We start from the raw sequence: 14,461 nt of genomic DNA, 5'->3' as shown, positions 1-14,461 counted from the left end.
GGCATGACATCCCTAGTTTTGAAGGTTCTCATTATCCATCCTGTAATTTTTCTAGCAGATGTGATTGATACACTGTTATGGTCTTTGAAGGTGAGATCCTCTGACATGATCACTCCCAGGTCTTTTACAATAGATTTTTGCTCTATTGTGTGGTTGGAATTTGTTTTATAATTCGATATAGTTTTAATTTCCTCAAATTTTCCATATTGGAGTAATTGAAATTTCTCATCATTGAACTTCATGTTGTTTTCTGCGGCCCATTTAAAGATTTGGTTGATGTCCGCCTGGAGTCTTGCTGTGTCTTCAATGGAGGAAACTGTCATGCAAATTTGGGCGTCATCTACAAAGGAAGACACGGTGCTGTGGCTTACATCCCTGTCTATGTCAGATATGAGGATGAGGAACAGCATGGGAGCGAGTACTTTGCGTTGTGGAATAGAGCTTTACACCATGGTCACACTTGTCAAAGGCTTTTGCAGTCTATGTATACTACATCTGAATTTTGTTTGTCTTCTAGAGCATCCAGGACCTTGTCATAGTGGTCCAGTAGTTGGAACAGACAGGAGCAACCTGCTCTAAACCCATGTTGCCCTGGTTGTGTAACTGATGGGTGGCAATCTTGCTTCTTAGAACCCTCTCAAAGATTTTTATGATATGGGACGTTAGCGCTATCAGTCTGTAGTTCTTTGCTTTACTGCCCCCTTTGTGGAGTGGGGCTGTGTTGTTTTTAGCAGCTGTGGGATGACCTTTGTCCATGCTCCCTCTCCATAGGATGTTAAAAGCACATGTTAGGGGCTTCTGGCAGTTCTTCATGAACACGGAGTTCCATGAGTCTGGGCCTGAGGCAGAGTGCATGGGCATGTCATTTATCACCTTCTCAAAGTCATTTGGCTTCAGGATAATATCAGATATGTTCGAGTCTACCAAATTCTCTCTCTCTCTCATAAAAAATTTGTTTAGGTCATCGACTCAGTCTGGTTAGTGGCTCGCTAAAAACCGAGTCATATTGGGACTTGGGTAGCTCACTCATTTCCTTGCTGTCATCTGTATAGGACCCATGTTGTTTAAGGAAGGGCCCAATATTGGATGTTGTTCACGACTTTGATGTGGCATAGGAAAGAATTATTTTGTTTCTTTCAGTTTCATTTATGGCTTTTAGTTCTTCCCACTCATCTTGGCTCCTGTAAGATTCCTTTAACTTTAGTTCGGTGTTTGCTATTTCTCTGACCAGTGTCTACCTATCACAGATAAATTGGTCTCTTTTAGCCACTCTGTTATTCTTTGCCTTTACATGTATAGGGAGTGCCTTTCTCTTTCTAGTTTACATCTCCTTTTCCTTAAAGGAATATGCCTTGAGCATACCTCAAGTGCCACAAAGTTAATTTGTTCTAGACATAAGTTTGGGTCCATTTTCCTTAGGCTATCTTCCCAGTTTATATCACTTAGGGCCTGGTTTACTTGGTCCCACCTTATATTTTTTGTTATTGAAGCTGAATTTGGTGAAGGCTCCTTCGTGACTGATCACATTTTGTCAGTCTGGGGCCCTGCGCATATGTGTCTGTACCTCTATTATGTTGTGATCTGAGTATATTTCTTATCAGATCATCATTATTAGCAAAGATGAGGTCCAGTGTATTTTCCAGTCTTGTAGGCTCTATTATTTGCTGGTTTAAGGTGAATTTGGTGCAGAGATTTAAAAGATAATGTGTGTGCAAGTTTTCATGAGAGCTGCCTCCTGGTGTTATTCCTGCTTTAACTTTATTTGCTACATCCCTCCATTTTAGGTGCCTTAGGTTGAAATCCCCCAGGAGCAAGATGTTGGGGGCAAGAGCTGGAAGATTTTCCAGACAGTGATCAATTTTCAAAAGCTGTTCCTGGAATTGTTAGGAAGTTGCATCCAGAGGCTTGTATACAACCACAATGACCAGGTTTTGGTTCTCGATCTTTACTGCCAAAACTTCAACTACATCGTTTGGGGAATTTAGTAGTTTCAAGCATATCATCTTTGAAATTTGGATCAGCTTTAGAACACTGACTAAGTTTCTTACTTTTTTATATTTTGGCCACGTACTAGGATATATTTGGAATAGTACATATATATTTTTTCAACACTTTGGCCGTCTCCCACCGAGGCAGGGTGACCCTAAAAGAAAGAAACAAACTTTCACCATCACTCATATACAGTGGTCCCTCAATAATCATCCATAGTCCGTTCCTGGAAGTGGGACTATTATTGAAATGGACGATTTACGAATCAATTTTCCCCATAAGAAATAATGTAAATTCAATTAATCCGTTCCTGACACCCAGAAGCATTAAAACAAAAAATTTTTTTACATGAAATATAGATGTAGTACATAAACAATACAGTGGCACATGATGAATTAAACAATAACAGAATAACACTTACCTTTATTGGCAATTCTTCTTTGTGTATGGAAGACTGGAGAAGGAGACAGATTGGATGATTTACTGTTTGGAAGGGGAATCCCCTTCCATCAACACCTCGGGTACCAATTGCTTTTCTGGGGTTACTTCTCTTCTCTGTTTCTTAATGCCACTAGGACTACTCTTTGGCATTTTCTTCCAAAAGAGGCCTGTTTCATCACAATTGAACACTTGTTCAGGTTTCAGACCTTCACTGTTTATGTACTCCTTGAATTCATGCACATTTTTCAGCCGCCTTGTGGTCCGAACTGGCAGCCTCACCACACTGTGTATGCCAGTACGCTTCTTAAATCTCTCAAACCAGCCTTTGCTGGCCTTAAATTCACTCACATCACCACTAGTTGCAGGCAATTTCTTTACCAAATCGTCATGCAACTGCCTAGCCTTTTCACAAATAAGCGACGTCATAAGACTGTCTCCTGCTAATTGTTTCTCATTTATCCACACCAATAATAACTTCTCAACATCTTCGAGTACTGGTGATCTCATTTTTGTCAGCATATTTACCCCCTTTGCAACAACAGCGTCCTTGATTTCCTTTTTCTTGGCTATGATGGGAGATATGGTTGTACGGGATTTGTTATACATCCTGGCCAGTTCGCCCACACGTATGCCACTATCATATTGTTCAATGATGTTTTTCTTAAATTCAATCGTATTTCTCACCTTCTTTACCAAAGGCTTGGTACTAGGAGCTTTCTTCGGAGCTATGGTAGCTTATTTAGCACTTAAATAACTTGCAAGCACTAAAATAAATGGAATATTATGAAATATTTTGCTGGAGCACGCGAGGGGACCGTCGCTCACTGGTAAACAATGGCACACTGGCTGGGAAAGAAAGGCCGAGGCGGCTTAGAGCGTGAGTACGCGACTGGGACGAAGGACTGTTAGAGAGTTACCGGACCATTTGAGCCAATATTTTGACGAAAAAACAGGACTATTTCCAAAATGGATGACTTTCAGGCCGGACGATTATTGAGGGACCACTGTATGACAGTTTAGACATCTCTCCAAACTGCCAATATCCTAAACCCCCTCCTTTAAAGTGCAGGCATTGTACTTCCCATTACCAGGACTCAAGTCTGGCTAACAGGTTTCCCTGAATCCCTTCACAATATATTACCTTGCTCACACTCCAACAGCTTGTCAGGTCCCAAAAAACATTCATCTCCATTCACTCCTATCTACCACGCTTACGAACGCTTGCTGGAAGTCCAAGTCCCTCACCCATAAAACCTCCTTTACCCCCTCCAACTTCACCCTGTCTTCCTTCCTTATCAGATTTATACTCTTTCCAAGTTATTTTACTTTGTTCCATTCGCTCTAAATGACCAAACCACCTCAACATACCCTTCCCCCTCAGGAAGGTTCCTTGATGTTGGTAAGGGGCTGTTGATTTAGGGAATTGGATCTGTGCTCCAGTTCCCCAAATTAAGCCTGAATGCCTTCCACATCCCTCCCCCCAGGCACTGTATAATCCTACGGGTTTAGCGCTTCCCCTTGACTATAATAATAATAATAACATACCCTCTTCAGTCCTTTAATACTTTTAGTAACTCCACACCTCCTAATTCTCTGCATAATACTTACACCACACATTGCCCTTAGACACGACTTCTACAATGCCTCCAGCCCCCTCTCGCTGCAGCATTTACAACCAATGCTTTACACCCATTTAAGAGTATTGGTACCACTATACTCTCGTACATTCCCTTCTTTGCCCAAGTGGATAATGTTCTTTGTCACCACAGATACTCCAATGCACCACTCACCTTTTTTCCTTCATCAATTCTATGGTTTACCTCATCCTTCATAAACCCATCTGCTGACAACTCAACTCCTAAATACGTATCTGAAAACATTCTCTTCTTTCATACTCCCTCCTTCCAGTGTGATATCCAATTTTTCATTAAATCGTTTGATACCCTCATCACGTTATTCTCATCTGTATTCACTTTCAACTTTCTACCTTTACACACCCTCCCAAACTAGTCCACTAACCTTTGCAACTTTTCTTTAGAATCTCCCATAAGCACAGTATCATCAGCAAAAAGTAACTGTCAACTCCCATTTTGTATTTGATTCCCCATAATTTAATCCCACCCCTCTTCCCAACACCCTAGCATTGACTTCTTTTACAACCATGGTGACATTACACATCCCTGTCTAAGACCTAATTTTAATGGGAAGTAATCTCCCTGTCTCCTACACACCCTAACCTGAGCCTCACTATCCTCATAAAAACTCTTTACAGCATTTAGCAACTTCGTACCTATTCCATACACTTGCAACATCTGCCACATTTCTCCCCTATCCACTTTATCATATGCCTTTTCTAAATCCATAAATGCAATGAAAGCTTTCCTACCTTAATCTAAATACTGTTCACATTATTATTATTATTATAATCAAAAAGAAGCGCTAAGCCACAAGGACTATACAGATACTGTTCACATATATGCGTCAATGTAAACACCTGATCTACACATCCCCTACCCATTCTAAAACCTCCTTGCTCATCTGCAGTCCTACATTCTGTCTTACCTCTAATTCTTTCAATAATAACCTATAACCTTACCATATACAGTGGACCCCCGGTATTTGATTTTAATCCGTTCCTGAGAGCTCATCGAATACCGATAATATCGAAAACCGAATCAATTTTCCTCATAAGAAATAATGGAAATCAAATTAATCCGTGCAAGACACCCAAAAGTATGAAAAAAACAAAAATTTACTACATGGAATATTAAGTTTAATGCAATAAAATAATTGACACTTACCTTTAATGAAGATCTGGTGATGATTGATGGGATGGGAGGAGGGGAGAGGTGTTAGTGTTTAGAAGGGGAATCCCCTTCCATTAGGACTTGAGCTAGCAAGTCCTTTTCCGGGGTTACTTCCCTTCTTCTTTTAATACCACTGCCGAACTGGCAGCTTCACCATGCCTAATCACACTATGTATGCCACTACGATTCTTAAATCTTTCAAACCAACCTTTGCTGGCCTTAAATTCACTCACATCACCACTATTTGCAGGCAATTTCTTTACCAAATTGTCATGCAACTGCCTAGCCTTTTCACAAATGATCACTTGAGAGATGCTATCTCCTGCTATCTGTTTTTCATTTATCCACACCAATAATAATCTCTCAGCATTTTCTAACACTTGCGGTCGCTGTTTCGTAATCACAGTTGCACCTTTTGCAAGAACAGCTTCCTTGATTGCCGTTTTCCTGGTCACTATAGTAGAGATGGTTGATTGGGGTTTATTATACAACCTAACCAGCTCCGACACACGCACTCCACTTTCGTACTTTGCAATTATCTCTTTCTTCATTTCATAAGTCATTAGCGACTTTTTTCTTGAAGGGTTGGCACTAGAAGCTTTCTTGGGGCCCATTGTGACTTATTTTGCAGAAACAAGCACCAAACACAGTGATAATATGGAATGTATCCTTAGATGCACGCACACTGGCATACAAGAGGCAGTTCAGGCCACATGTGGACACGTCTCGTACGAATCGTATCGAATAACGAGGAAAATTTTTTGCGATATACTGTAATGTATCGAATACGGGGGGTCCACTGTACTTGACCTGGTACACTCAGTAAATTTATTCCACTTTAAATTTTACAATCTCTCTTGTCCCCCTTCCCTTTATATAAAGGAACTATACACACACTCTGCCAATCCCTAGGTACCTTCCTTCATACATTTATTAAACAAAAATACCAATCTCTCCAACACTATCTCCCCCTGCTTTGAACATTTCTGTCATGATCCCATCAATTCCAGCTGCTTTACCCTCTTTCATTCTACATAATGCCTCATGCCCACATCCTGATCTTCTTCACTCCTAGTCAGTGCATGAAATTACTGTCTCCCTTTCTTCATCGACATTTAAGAGTTCCACAAAATATTCCTGCCATCTACCCAATACCTCTAGCTCCCCATCTGCTAAGTCCCCTATTCTGTTTTTAACTGACAAATCCATTCATTCCCTAGAGTTTCTTAACTAGTTTATTTCACTCCAATTTTTTTTTTCTTATTCTCTGCAAAATTTCTTTACAGTGCCTTTCCCATTTGCTCTCCTTCTACACACTCGCCACTCTCTTCACCTTTCTTTTACTCTCCATATACTCTGCCCTTCTTGTATCACTTCTGTTTTGAAAAAACCTCTCATAAGCTACCTTTGTCTCTATTACTGCACTCTTTGCCTCACCATTCCACCACCCACCCTCCTATAGCCACAAACTTCTACCCAACATTTTAATACTATTCCATCCATCTTCATAACCCCCCCCCCCCCAGTAGTTGCTTATATCTCACCCTAACTTCCTCCTCCCTTAGTTTATAAACTTTCACCTCTCTCTCACTTACTGTTGAAATATTCCTTTTGTCCTATCTATAGCTCCCAACTCAAATAATTATGTAAGTGTATTTTTGGAGGTCTGAAGCAGACTAATCTAATTTACATTATTCCTTATGGGAACGAATTAAGTTCGCAACTTGAGGTACCACTATATCATATTTATCTCCATGGGGAAATGGAACAGAATTCTTCCTCCATAATCCATGCGTGTTGTAAGAGGCAACTAAAATGCAGGGAGCAAGGAGCTAGTAACTCCTCTCTATATTACTAAATTTAATAGGAGAAGCTATTTTTTTTCCTTTTAGGCCACCCTGCCTCATTGGGATATGGCCAGTTTACTGAAAGAAGAAAAATGAAAGTTTTTCTTTTTAGGTCACCCCTGCCTCAGTGGGATATGGCCAGTGTTTTGAAAAAAAATATTTATCATTTTGCATTTTATTACTGTGTTCTCATTTTCTTGTAGCCCTTTTTGATTAAAAAATAATTTGTGCATTTTTTCTTCTAGGTGTTTGTTCTCAACGGATATGAAGATTTAGATCAGTTTCGAGACTTGGAGAAAGCTGATCTAGACTGTCTTGGTATTACCGATCCTGAGACTTGTGCCAAACTGTTAACTGCTGTGGCATTGCTACACGATGCTGACTCTGAGCCCGAGCCTGACCCTCCAGAAACTTTAGAGACCACTGAGGCTGCGCTCCGTCGTGGTGACCATGGTCGTGATTCAGGTTGCTACACTGATCACCGTAGCACTCACACTGCAGTATTAGATGAAAATAATCTAGACACACGACAGTCAACTCCATCTACAGACAATTCCTCAGGTTACCATTCTCGTGGTGCCTACAATATACCTGTAGGGGAAGCCACACAAACATCACGTGATGACCCACAGAGTTCTGCTCTTGAGTCCCCACCTTCAGAGTCGACTGCTACAGGTGCTGCTGGCACTCTACCTTCTTCTACCCAAGCTGAATCTCATTCCTACCGTGCCCATCTTGCTACCGTCCTGCCTTCCAGCCCCCGCTCTCAGTCCCATCACAGTCATGCAGGGGAACATAAAAAGAGGCAAGATCCCCATGTGGATTTTGAGGCAAAGTTTGTTACAGCACGAAGTGTATTTGAAAAAGATTTAGTGAGGCGTGAGGTACCCTTCACTGTACGTGCTCAGAAACGTGGCATGGGCTCTTCTCACTCCTTAACGGGTGAAACAGAAGACGGAGAAAAATACGATACCAGTGTAGCTGCTTCAGAGTTCCCCTCACCATGAGAATGTATGTGAATTCTATACAATACCGACAAGATGAAGAATTAGGCATGTGCAACATCTGGGTACCTTTAATTGTAGGCATTTTGCCATCCAGTGGCTTTATCGATACAATTCAAGGACATAATGTGAAGACTATAGAACTATATACACCAGACGAGGTAATCAGTCCCTCAGCCTTGGAGTTGGTGATGAGCACCAGTCTTGAAGAATATGAAGCACAGGCAGGAAGATTGATCCTGCTTGTGCTTCAGATTCTTCAAGACTGTGGTGCTTATCACCAACTCCAAGGCTGAGGGACTGATTACCTCATCTTTTGTATATAGTTCTACAGTCTTCACATTATGTCCTTGAATTGTATTGATAAAGCTACTGGATAGCAAAATATCTACAAATAAAGATACCCAGATGTTGCACGTGTGTCTGACTCACCATGAGAAAGTTGAGAGAAACACTAATGTACCCCAGATCCCCTGGTTACTATTCCATTTATAGTCTGCAGTTAAAAACCCTTTAATCTTGTACTCTAATATTTGTTAATATTTTTCGTGGAGTAATTTACTCCATTTTTATAAATTAAGTATTCTGGGTGTTGCAGTACGTCATTCCCCTGCATTCTGAAATATAATCAAATCATTGCATATTATAAATTGTTGGTCCAATTTATTTTCTTCTCTGCTGGCATTTCAGGGATTTATACTATTTAAAACCTTATGAATGCAGGGAGAGGAAGTTATAGAGAATGGAAGTTTCAACACAATCAGAATTTTTTGTTGTAGGTCAACCTTTTGATAGTGCATTATAACATGTGGAACCTACCTGAAATCACATGAGATTCCCCTGTGTAGATAGTATTGTACTGTGAGGTAGCTAGTGATGTGAGAGGATCAGTATTTACTTGTTCACAAGTCTCCCAAGTAATGAGTGGTGCCGTGCAGTTCCTGTTCTTAGTCTCGAGGGTTTTCCTAGATGTTCCTGCTATAGGAGAAATGGCTGGGAGTATTATACAGCCAACTTGTATAGCTTGTCTTTCATTTGTCTCTAACACACAATTATATCAAGTACTACCATATCATTTTATATACAGTATATATATATAATATATATATATCTATAGCATATATATGTATGTATATATATATATGCTATAGAAGTATCAGATGCTGTAATAAATATTGTAATCAATTCTGGACGTCTATTATACTTACACAGAAGTAGACTTAATATATGAAAGTGCAAATTAAAAAGAAATCAAACATCTCCCTGTTGTGATCTAAGATGAATATTCTACATGAAACTTAGAAATATATAGAAGACTTGTTATTCAGAAATGAATTTTATAATACTGTGAAGAAAAATGTTGATCACTATTAAATTGCCCTTTCCGTAAACTTTTGTATTTTCATAGATAAAATAAAATTATATACAGTATTGTGTATTAAATTAGTTTTGCAGTTTAATCAAAATGTCAAATTCATTTGTTTTATTTCTTAATTATTTTCATTTAATTGTTTAGTAAAAAGCATTGAAGCAAAGTCTTATAATGACTCTAATCAAAAAACGTTTAAATGGTAGGTTAAATAATTTTATAATATGTTGCTGCTGAGGACAGAGGAGCCTTGAAACTGTTGTACATGTTTTGAAACACCAGAAGACTCTTAAAACTTAATTGAAACTCGTAGCAGTTACGAGCAATTTCCTCACATAACGGGTGGAGGCTGTCCTTGGCACAATATGCCGTGATAAGCTTGGCTGTGTACTGAGCAAACAGGTATGCCAGCAAACCTTTCAGCATTTAGCCTTGTGATGTCAAATTTTGTAAAAATTATTTATAGTCACTTAAGATTGTATGTATTTTAATTTATGAACCTCCTTTTATATAATATGTAATGACAGTGATGCTTCTTGCTCACTGTCATAAACGGAAACTCATTTTTATTTATTGTGTAGTCTTGTAATTATTTTTCAAGGTGAAGAGTTTTAGTTGTGGATTTCAATTGAGTTTTATGTTTCAAATGATGCGCTTCCTACAAGGTCACATTACAATATCTTTGCAGTCGTATGCTAAATAGTGACATTTTACTCTTCCAACTTTTGTATTGTACAGAAGTATGTCATCACTATTTGTAAATAGTCTTATATTAAAATTATAGGTAAATTGATGTGTATCAGTCTTCACTTGTCTGTAGTGGAATGTATTGTATTGTGTCCATGTGTCTGATCCTGACCATGTGCACACTTCTCTTTGATGGGTAAATGAGGTCTTCCACATATGTAGTATAGAACAACTGATAATACCAGTGGTTATATATTAATGGTATACAAAACTAACAACTTGATCTATATTTATCAAAGTTGATGGAATTAACACCTTTCAAGGCTAAGGGCCTGATCATCTCAAACTGCTTCATGTCTTACACTGTTGCTAGCCTTATTCTTGATGTTTAACTGATGAAGTCACTGGTTGGGGGAATTTGTTTTTTAACACATTGGCTCTCTCCCACTGAGGCAATGTGACCCAAAAAAGACGAAACAGAAGTGTTTTTTTTTTTTCAACAAATGAGCCGTATCCCACCGAGGCAGGGTGACCTAAATAGAAAAACAAAAGTTATTACGTATTTTTACATTCAGTAATTTATACAGATGGGGTTGCTATCTGGTTGGGAAAAAAAGTTTCCATTATAGGGAAAGCCAAGTTGTGCACACGTCTTGCCCAGTATGTACTGGTAATAAATCTGACTGAGGGAGCTTACACACACTAAAGTGCTATTGGCTAACTTGCATGTGAGATTTATTATGATTAGGGTGAACAGTGACTTAATGAAAAGTGACATGATCTCCCAACATACTTAAAATTTGAAAGAAGGATGCCTCCTGAAAATGAATTTTATTCTCAATTTGTTAAGGGGTAGGAGAGTTCCAGTGGGGAGAATGAAATGGGATTAGGTCAGGGGTTTCTAATAGAGTTAGAGCAGGAAAAGGAGGAATACAAATGTATGAATTCAAGGATTATGTGGAGTAAAATAAGGGGTATGAAAAGTGGGTTATAGTAAGTGTTTATGCATCTGGAGAAGAGAGAAGTGTAGAGGAGAGAGAGTTTTGGGAAATGCTGAGCGAGTGTATGAGGAGTTTTGAACCAAGTGATAAAGTGCTTGTTGTTGGGGATCTCAGCACTGAAGTGGGTAAAAATGTTGTGGAGGGAGTAGTAGGTAAATTTGGGGTGCCAGGGGTAAATGAAAATGGGGAGCCATTAATTGAACTATGTGTAGAAAGAGGTTTGGTAATAAGCAATGCATATTTTATGAAAGAAAGGATAAATAAGTATACAAGATATTATATAGCATGTAATCAGAGTAGTTTGCTAGATTATGTATTGGTGGATAAAAGGTTGATGGGTGGGCAACGGATATATTGGATCATTATCTAGTTGTAGCTACAGTTAGAGTAAGAGGTAGATGGGACAAAAGCAAAATGGCAACAGTAAGAGAGAGAGGTGAAAGTTTATTAACAAAGGCAGGAGGCAGTTAGGGTGAGATATAAGCAACTACAGTGGCACCTTGACTTACAAGTTTAATTCGTTCCGTGACTGAGCTCATAACTTAATTTGCTCGTATATTAAATCAATTTTTCTCAAAATGCCATTAATCCGTTCCAGTGGAATTCCTGGCTCTCAGGAGGCAGGAGAAAATATTTCAATATAATGCTAATATCAACTCTACAGCTTATTTATCTATCACAATTGATCTAATATAACATAATAAACAATATAAATAACATAGAAACATGATAGATACTCTAGAATGAATAAAATATGCCATTGTGACGAGTAGTGGCGGCCACTCCCGAGGTAGTAATATAATTATCGCTCGAACATATCTTCCCATTCTTGCCCTTCTGAGGTCTTACTATAAGAGAAAACAGAGTGTTTGTGCGGCTAACTGCACGAGATCGCTAGTTTCATAAAGAAAACTCTGAAACAATTCAATGGACATCATCCTCCATCTCTTCTCAGCACTGTCCTTTGCACTTACTTTCTTAGGACCCATGGTTAGAAAAAAGAAATTTGGCAAAATAACTGCACAAAACGCTGGAATGCTGAGCGGATGTTGTGGCATTCGTTGCGCCAACTAGTGGGGGCATAGGCATATCTGAAGTTTGCAGATAACTCAGATTTTTTGGCTTGCAACTCAAAGCAAAATATCTTGTATTGGAAAACTCGTAAGCTGGGGCACTCGTCAGTCAAGGCACCACTGTATTGGCAGAAAGGTGGGCTAGTGTAAGTATGGTTAGTGGGGAGGGGTTGAAGAGGGATGTGATGCTTTTAAAAATGCAGTATTAGAATGTGGGGCAAAAGGAAAGAGGAGTGATTGGTGGAATGATGAGGTAAATGGTGCGGTAAAAGAGAAAAAGGTAGCTTATGGGAGGTTTTTACAAAGCAGAAGTGATATAAAAAAGGCACAGTATATGGAGAGTAAAAGACAGATGAAGAGAGTGCAAAACGAGAGCAAATGATAGAGTGGGAGAGGCACTGTCAAGAAATTTTGCCAATAAAAAAATTTGGAGTAAAATAAACAAGAAGGCCTAGGAAACGAATTGGTTTACCAGTTAAAAACAGAGTAGGCCTAGGAAACGAATTGGTTTACCAGTTAAAAACAGAGTAGGCCTAGGAAACGAATTGGTTTACCAGTTAAAAACAGAGTAGGGGACTTAGTAGATGGGGAGCTGGAGGTATTGGATAGATGGCAGGAATATTTTGAGGAGCTTTCAAATGCCGAAGAAAGGGAGGCAGTAATTTCATGCACTGGCCAGGGAGATATAACATCTTTTAGGAGTAAAGAAGAGCAAGATGTGAGTGAGAGGAAGGTGCATGAGGCATTACACATAATGAAAGGGTTTAAGCAGCTGGAACTGATAGGATCATGACAGAAATCTTAAAAGCAGGGGGGGATAGTGTTCGAGTGGTTGGTATTTTTGTTTAACGTATGATAGAGGGGCAAGTACATGTACCTAGGGATTGGCAGTGTGTATAATTCCTTTATATAAAGGGAAGGGGGACAAAAGAGATTGTAAAAATTGTAGTGGAATAAGTTTACTGAGTATACCAGGTCAAGTGTATGGTAGGGTTATTATTGAAAGAATTAGAAGTAAGACAGAGAGTAGGATTGCAGATGAGCAAGGAGGTTTTAGAATGTGTAGGGGGATGTGTAGATAAAGTGTTTACATTGAAGCATATATGTGAACAGTATTTAGATAAAGATAGGGAAGTTTTCATTGCATTTATGGATTCAGAAAGAAGCATATGATAGAGTGGATAGGGGAGCAATGTGGCAGATGTTTCAAATGCATGGAATAGGTAGTAAGTTACTAAATGATGTAAAGAATTTTTATGAGGACAGTGAGGCTCAGGTTAGGGTGTGTTGGAGAGAGAGAGATTACTTCCCAGTAAAGTCGATCTTAGACAGGGATTTGTAATGTTACCATGGTTGTTTAACATATTTATAGATGGGGTTGTAAAAGAAGTACAGTGGAACCTCTACTTGCGAGCTCATCCACGTGCGAGTTTTTCCAAATACAGTGTGTACGAGCAATCGATGGGTCGATTTTTTGTTTCCATACGCGAGCAAAATTTCCAAAAGTGAGCAGACCTCAAGGCTGGTTCCTTGACGCTGGTGAGGGGCTCTTGCTCTTGATCTAGGGAATTGTATCTCATTTGTTTGTTGGACTATCTTATTGAAACTTGGGCAATGTATGATGGAAGGATGCTTCTTAATGTACACCAAAAATGAAAGAAATCTAAGCATAAATAATGGAGTTCACTTCTCAGCAATTAGCCACCCCTTAGCGGTATTTTCGTATGGTTTTTATGGTTGTATTCTCGTTTTTTTGGTCTCGTTTGATAGAATGGAAGATATATTACAGAAATAGATATGATTTTGATTGCTTTCACGATGAAAAGTACCTTGAAACTGAGATCAACACAGGAGAAATGTTCGATTGTTTTGGCTATGTTCAAGAGTAAACAAATGTCCATTCCAATATGCAGTCGTGAATGGGTTGACATTATTTATACAATTATTGCAATAAGGCATAACAGTAAATCTTATTTTTTGTGTGAATAAAAATTACAAATTATTTATACTGTAACAATAATAATAATAGTATGCATAATAATATAATACAATAAGAATAATAATGGAAATATAAACACAAATGCAGTATAATGTGATCCTTTATTGACTACGTTTCGCCCACACAGTGGGCTTTTTCAAGTCACAAACAGAACTAGTTCTGTTTGTGACTTGAAAAAGCCCACTGTGTGGGCGAAACGTAGTCAATAAAGGATCACATTATACTGCATTTGTGTTTATATTTC

General features: G+C 38.8%; 1 protein-coding gene and 1 long non-coding RNA gene across 10 annotated transcripts in view; one reads left to right on the top strand and one right to left on the bottom strand.

The window, feature by feature from the left end:
* The window catches only part of LOC128706052 (uncharacterized), a 964,931-nt gene extending 956,619 nt beyond the window's left edge, over positions 1 to 8,312 (top strand). For 2 of the 6 annotated variants that reach the window (XM_070093399.1, XM_070093398.1), the window contains exon 15: positions 7,330 to 8,307. In XM_070093399.1, the coding sequence (XP_069949500.1) occupies positions 7,330 to 8,091 (762 nt within the window). In that variant the 3' untranslated portion in view covers positions 8,092 to 8,307. Of the gene's footprint in view, positions 1 to 7,329 lie in introns of all 6 variants that reach the window. The other 4 variants (XM_053786548.2, XM_053786547.2, XM_070093400.1 and 1 more) reach the window with 4 other exon arrangements.
* A 576-nt stretch (positions 8,313 to 8,888) lies between these two features.
* Positions 8,889 to 14,461, bottom strand: part of LOC138853878 (uncharacterized) — a 22,238-nt gene continuing 16,665 nt past the window's right edge. For 3 of the 4 annotated variants that reach the window (XR_011393081.1, XR_011393084.1, XR_011393083.1), the window contains one exon: positions 8,889 to 9,066. This is a non-coding gene — a long non-coding RNA (uncharacterized lncRNA). Of the gene's footprint in view, positions 9,067 to 10,506; positions 10,678 to 14,461 lie in introns of all 4 variants that reach the window. The other variant, XR_011393082.1, reaches the window with a different exon arrangement.

This window comes from Cherax quadricarinatus, chromosome 42 (assembly GCF_038502225.1).
Source record: "Cherax quadricarinatus isolate ZL_2023a chromosome 42, ASM3850222v1, whole genome shotgun sequence".
NCBI classification, from domain to species: domain Eukaryota; kingdom Metazoa; phylum Arthropoda; class Malacostraca; order Decapoda; family Parastacidae; genus Cherax; species Cherax quadricarinatus.
The sequence above is the reverse complement of the archived record's forward strand: the minus strand, read 5'-3'. Positions and strand labels throughout refer to the sequence as shown.